The following is a 6,399-nucleotide window of genomic DNA, read 5'->3' on the forward strand; positions in this document are numbered from 1 at the left end:
CTGCTGGGGGAATGAATGAAGGGGATCCTGGGGGCCTGTGGGTGAGTCACTCATTCCTGCCTCTTCCTGAGACCTGGGGCTGCACAAGGTCAGACAGAGGACGAGGGGCCAGCAAAGGGGGCCATGTAGGAGGGGCCATGGGGTCACAAGGAAACCAGGAGGAGTGAGTCACAGCAGGACGACCTGGGGGCCCAGAGGGGAGGTCAGTGTGGACGCTGCTGAGAACCAGGTGAGGTGGGACAGGGAAGGGTCCATTGGATTAAACTGGGCAACAGAAGGTCCTTGGTGGCCTGGACAGGAGCAGGGGTCTCACCCGAGGGTCCAGCTCCATGCTCTCCCCAGGCTGTGGGTCTTTCATGGCAGCATCTGCAGGGGCAGAACAGGGGTATGTCTCCTGGCAGGTCCCCGAGATCTCAGGGCTGCAGACCCCGCCTGCTCCCAGATGGGCCACTAACCCAGGGTGAGGTGCAGAGCCAGGTCACACAGTGTGGGTCTCAGTCCTTCTCACCCCTGACCCCCATCCTCCCAGCCTAACCCTCCCCATCATCTCCCCCAAACCCTGTGCCCTCGCCCCCAGGGCAGCTGTCTCTTCCTCTCACAGAGGTGCTCCTCCTGGGTGTCCACAGCTGGGCTGGAGCTGAGGGAGGAGACAGAAAGTTAGGGGCAGAGCTGGGCCACAGGATGTGGGTGTTGGGGGACTTGGGGGCAGGAATTACCTGCTCTGCAGGCCTCTGTCCTTGGCGTCTGGGTGTGTGGTCCCTGCAGGAGGTTGGACATGAACCCCTCTCTGGGCTGGACAAGAGGGACAGTCTCAGCCCTGGGAGGTTAGAACCCCCTCCCCATGAGATTCCACTGAAAACGAGGAAACCTTAACATACCTTGTGTGTAAATTTTAATATTTCATAAGATCGAAGGTGATGAATGATTACCTTAATTACATACACGTGTGCTAACATTGAGTGTTTTCTTTCTACAGTTTCCGATTTGAGATTCTGGAGAAATCCTTTTCCCAGCTGACCTTCTCCATCCATTTGGTTTTCTGTGGCTGGTGCTCTGAGCCCCCCTCCTGTGACCCAGGTCACCCCGTCCCTTACCCACCTGACATCCTGCCTTTGCGCTGACTTCGGTGTCGGAGGAGGAGGAGAAACAGGAGGATGGAGAGCAGCAGGAAAAGGGCCACGGAGACCCCGATCAGGATGTTCAGGTTCCATTTGGGAACTAGGACATGGGTGACATCATGAATGAGCCAGTGATGCCATTTAATGAGCACCTACTGTGTGCAAGGCATATGATGGGGTCTGTCACTCATCTCCTCTCACCTCACAGCAGTCATGCACCAGGGATTGCTGACCCCACCACCCACTTCACTGAGGCTCAGAGAGGTTAATCACCTGCCCCAGGTCACCCAGCCTGGATGGGGCAGGGCTGGGACTGGAAACCAGGACTGTGAGTTCCCTGTGCTGTCCTCATGGTGCCCCCACCCAAGAGGGACACCAGCTTCGAGCTCTGGGCTCCTCTGTAGGGGACTATCCATGTCTCATGGGTAACTGAGGGTCCTTCCTCATTACCACCCCCAGCACAGCATGGACAGGGAGGGGCAGGTTGAGGGCTGGACTCTGAGTATCTCCCTCATTGGTCTCCACCCTGCAGGCCCTGATGCCCCCTTGGGAAGGTCAGGCTGGGCTGGGGCTCTGCCTTCCTGAGCTCTGTGAGGCCCCAATGTCACCTCATCTCCCAGCAGCCTGTGAGCAGGATGGGACCAGGGATGAGCAGACAGGAACCCCACACTCAGAGGAGAGAAGGGACCACCCAGCCCCACAGCAGGAGCAGCAGAGCCAGGAGCTGAACCAGGACTAATCCACCCTGTTCCCTCCTCTGAGCTGAGCCTGAGCTGAGGGGTAGGACTGGGTGCCCGGACCCTTGTCCTGTCTGTCCCTCCCTGTGCAGTGTGACTGTCACTGAGACAGAGGGGACAGGCCCCATAACATCACGTCCTGGGGGCTTCCCTGTGAGGCCCCTCTCCCAGGAGGACAGGGCCAGAACCGACAGGAAATATAAGCTCTGAACAAGGATTCTCTCCTTTTACACCTGGAGACAATGAGGCCCAGGCAGGGGAAGGGGTATCCAAGTCAGTGTCCCTCGAGGGGTTAAACCACTTCATGGCTCAGCCCCTGTTCCCCATGGAGGCACCTACCACCTCCCCACGGAGACCCTCATTTACTCCTCTGTGGGCCTGACTCCATGGGGCAGGGGGGGCCGATCCTCAGAGCCTCCTGAGGATCAGGATGGGTGAGGGTTTGGTGCTGCCTTCTCCCCAGTTGAGTCCAGTTCTCCCCCCTGAGACTGGGCCCCAGCATCTCCCTCTGTCATGACCACCCCACCTGTCACCTGCCTCACTTCCCCCTCTTAGGCCTGACTCTGTGGTGGGTGAAGGGTGAACCCTCAGAGCCCGTGAAGGCCTGTGGTCCCCCTCAAATCTTTACTGGAATCCCTGCCACCCGCCGCCACTCCCACCTCTCCCGCGGGACAGAAGCGTATCCTTAATTGTCAGGGTGGCCTTAGGTCCTCTGAGAGACTCAGAACTGCCCGGGGGTGGTCTAGCTGCCTCTGAGCAGAGGGGACCCAATGGTTCATCAGCTGTGGACATGGGCCCTGTGGGTGGGGGGCTGGGATCCCAGAGGGTCCTGGGAAGGAGGACAGAAGGTGGGTGAGAATCTGGGACTGACCCTGGAGTCCCCACCTCACTCAGATCCCCTGCATCTGCCCTGTGGCCACTCAGACCCTCCCACTGCCCACCGGGCACGTTTAGGATTCAGGTGACGGGGAGGGGTGCATGTGGGTGACCATCCCTAGTGCACCACCTCCCTTTCAGCCCATTATCCTTCTGAGGACAGGACCCTTAGCTGACAGCTCAGCAGACAGGGTCAGGGGCTCCTCACCTGAGACCAGGAGCTCCATGGACTCACTGGGGAGTGACAGCAGGTAGGGGGAGGTGCTGCGTGAGCTGTAGCACCTGTAGGTGCCCCCGTGGGCTGAGGTCACAGGGCTCATGGAGAACTCCGCCTGGTACTGCTGAGCTCCATACTCTGATCTCAGACGCATTGGGGGATCGGCTGCCCCCTCCTTGGACAGAAGGAACGTGTCCCTCGGCCTCTGTGACTGACACAGCAGGGTCACGTTCACTCCTGAGGCCACCCTGGGGCCTGGCTGCACCAAGAGGGAGGGTCTGTCAGGCAGCCATCCTAGAGAAAGAGAGGCAGGGGGGTGAGGGATGCCTGCCCACCTTGTTCTGCCTTGAGAGTCACCAGGCCTCTCTCTGAGCACCCTCCTGTCTGTCTGTCTCTGTTTCTCTGAGTCTCCCCTCTCCCCTCCCACCACCTCCCTCTCCCTCTGTCTCTCTCCCTCCCTGAGGTCCTACACTTTCATTCTGGCCTCACCCCCTGAGAGCCCCAGCAGGGCCTGTGCAGAGTCTGGGTCCCTGACTGAACCCACTGGCTCCTCACCTGCCACCAGGATGTCCAGGGGGTCACTGGGGGCCGACCACTCAGAGGAGAGGTTGTATCCACCATAGCATCTGTACCTGCCCCCGTGGGAGCTGCTCTCAGTGTCCAGGGGGAAGTGGGCCTGAGAGAGCCCAGCCTGGGGCTGCAGGACAAGGCTCTGGGCGAGGTCCCGTCCCCCCTCCTTGTGCAGAGCGAATCTGTCATAGCCGACATCAGAGCGACACTGGAGGGTCAGGTTCTGTCCAGAGGCCACGATGGGGCCCTGCTGGCTCAGGAGGGAGGGCTTCCCAGACTCACCTGGGGAGACCAGACATGAATTACAGGGGCTGCTCTCCCCATAACCTCCTTCTGCTGGCCTGGCTCCCAGGTCTCACTGTCTCTCTCTGTGTCTCTGGTCCGGGAGCCACTGTGCTCCCTACGCCTACCCTTCTCACATGGGTCTCCCCTCACATAAGGAGGCCCATATGTGTCTGGTGTGTCGATCGATTAATGGACAATAACGGGACTTACCTGAAACCAGGATCTCCAGGGCATCACTGGGCTGTGAGCACACATAGGGTCTGTTCTTGGAACAGCCATAGCATCTGAACCTCCACCTGTGGCTGGGGGTCACAGGGCCCACAGGGAACTGAGCCTGGAACTGCCCACTGGGCTGTGGCTGTGAGTGCAGGACCCAGGAGAGCCTGTGATCTCCTTCCTTAGTCAGAATGAATCTGCCAAATCGCTGTCCTGAGCCACACTGGAGGGTCACGTTCCCTCCTGAGGTCATGACAGGGCTGGGCAGGGCTGACAGGCTGGGTTTGCTGTAGGATCCTAGGAGAGGAGGAGGCAGCATGTTAAATGGGCTCACACCTCCCTCATGTCCCCCAGGGCTGGGCTGTGAGAAGGGGACACCCTGAGAGCAGACCCCCCTCCTGAGGGCAGAGCCTGAGGCTGGGACCCCTGAGTGTCCTCTCACCTGTCACCACCAGCTCCAGGGTATCACTGTGCTCTGACCAGCCAGCAGGGCTGCGATACTGACAGCGATATCTACCAGCATCACCCTCTGTCATGCGGGTGATGGACAACATCACCTTGTCCCTGGGCTCCAGTGGCTTCTCTGTTTTCCATGGTGCTGTGCTTCCCTCTTTCTCCAAAAGGTACTCCTCAGCCTCTGGGTTCCCCTCACACCAGATGGTCACGGGGCTCCCCCAGGGGATCACAGGGCCTGGTTCAGCCCAGATGGTGGGCTTGGGGAGGGGTCCTGGAAGGAAACCAGTAGCTGTGTTCTAAGATATTTCGAACCCTCAGTCCCAGCTCTCAGCCCAGAATCTTCCCAGATGTTACTCGTCTGTTAGCTTAGAACACTGTCCTTCCCCAGCTGCCTTGGGGGTGGCCCTTGTCCCCAGTGAGGAGCAGGATCTGGAACACGTATAGATCCTCACCTGCCTGCATTGGAGTCCTGAGGCCCACACTCAGCCCTGGAAGAGAGTCTCTGTGAGAGATTTGCCCTGAACCCTGAGCACCTCCCTTCTCCCCAGGAGCCTCCTGAGTCCTGGGGTCCTGACAGACCAGAGCTCCCCTCCCTCTCCCATCTCACCGAGGCAGAGCAGGGCCGTGAGGGTGGGAGTCATGGCGTCTCCTCTCTTTACACCTTGCTGTGCAGATGTAAGAGGCCACAGTGTCCTCTGAACAGTCAGACACACAGGGTGTGGCCCCTGGGAGGCTGGTCCTGCCTGTGATGGTGCTCTCACCTCAGCAGCCCCACAGAAAGGGGAACATTCACTACCCAAAGGCCCGCATCTGGTTTACATGGTGAAGCTGAAATAGACCCAGAGCCTCCCGAGACACCCCTTGCAAGTGAGGTGACCCAAGGCACGTCCTTCCCTTTCAGAACCTCCCCCACGGGGTCTCCTTCCTCCTCAGCCCATCCATCAGCACCTCCCTGAGGTCCTCACCATGGACAGTGCCACCTGCACCCTGGAGACGCTTCAGGAAGATGTGGGTCCCTGTGGCCTGCAGAGTTCAATCAGCAAGGACAAGCTCACCCTCTTACTATGCAGCTCAGGGCGATGTCACTGTGACAATGAGCACAGAGGGAAATGCAGGGAAATAAGGGAAGGAAACACGTTACTTCTCCTGGCCCTGACTGTGGCTTTCTTTCTCTCACAGCTGCCTTCGAGGACTTCTCTTTTTTTCGTAGCCACAGCATCTACCACCGCTTCTTGGGGACAAACTTCTGAATCATTTTTCCTCCTCAGTGCCCCTTGCTTCCTGTGTTAAATTTTCCTCCTCACCCTATGATCCAGCCTTCAAGCTTTAGGGCACATTGGTTTGGGTTGGAGTTCTGATTTTAACTTAAATAAAATATTTATTAATTATGTCATATATTTACTGATTTATTTGTTTACTAATATTATTTTTTGCTGAATACAAGAGGCCCTTGAAGTTCTTATCAAGATCCTTGAGCAACCTTATGACCATTGTTTTGAGCTCTGTATCTAGTGGTTTGTTTGCTTCCATTTCATTAAGTTCTTTTTCTGGAGATTTCTTCTTTTTTTTCACTGGGGATACGTTTCTTTGTCACTGCATTTTGGCTTCTTCCCTGTGCTTGCTTCTAGGTATTATGTAGAGCTTCTATGTCCCCTTGAATTGGTAGGGTGGCCTTGCATAGTAGGTGTCCTGTAGGACCCAGTGGTTCAGCCTCCCCAGTTACCTGAGCTGGGCCCTCTAGGTGTGCCCATGTGTTGGCTGTGTGCACTATCTTGTTGTAGCTGAGCCTTGATTGCTATTGTCATCACTAGGAGCAATTGACCTCCAAGCCAATTGGTTGGGAGGACCAGCTGTAACTATAATGGAGGAGCTGCTGTGCAGGAGGCACTCCTATAGAGCAGGACTTGCTTCAGTGGGGTTTTGG

At 57.4% G+C, this 6,399-nt stretch overlaps 1 protein-coding gene across 1 annotated transcript; it reads right to left on the reverse strand.

Annotated features, from left to right (window-relative positions):
- Positions 1-551: 551 nt before the first annotated feature.
- LOC102761338 (leukocyte immunoglobulin-like receptor subfamily A member 6) lies at positions 552-5,290 on the reverse strand. Its single transcript, XM_015568673.1, has 8 exons — positions 5,083-5,290; positions 4,928-4,963; positions 4,462-4,746; positions 4,014-4,316; positions 3,504-3,800; positions 2,940-3,242; positions 717-1,218; positions 552-637 (listed from the first exon to the last, which is right to left on the reverse strand). Exons 1-7 carry the CDS (start codon positions 5,114-5,116, stop codon positions 1,091-1,093), a joined length of 1,386 nt encoding a protein of 461 aa, XP_015424159.1. The 5' UTR covers positions 5,117-5,290; the 3' UTR covers positions 552-637; positions 717-1,090.
- Positions 5,291-6,399: the final 1,109 nt, after the last annotated feature.

This window comes from Myotis davidii, unplaced genomic scaffold, assembly GCF_000327345.1.
Source record: "Myotis davidii unplaced genomic scaffold, ASM32734v1 scaffold4785, whole genome shotgun sequence".
Taxonomy (NCBI): domain Eukaryota; kingdom Metazoa; phylum Chordata; class Mammalia; order Chiroptera; family Vespertilionidae; genus Myotis; species Myotis davidii.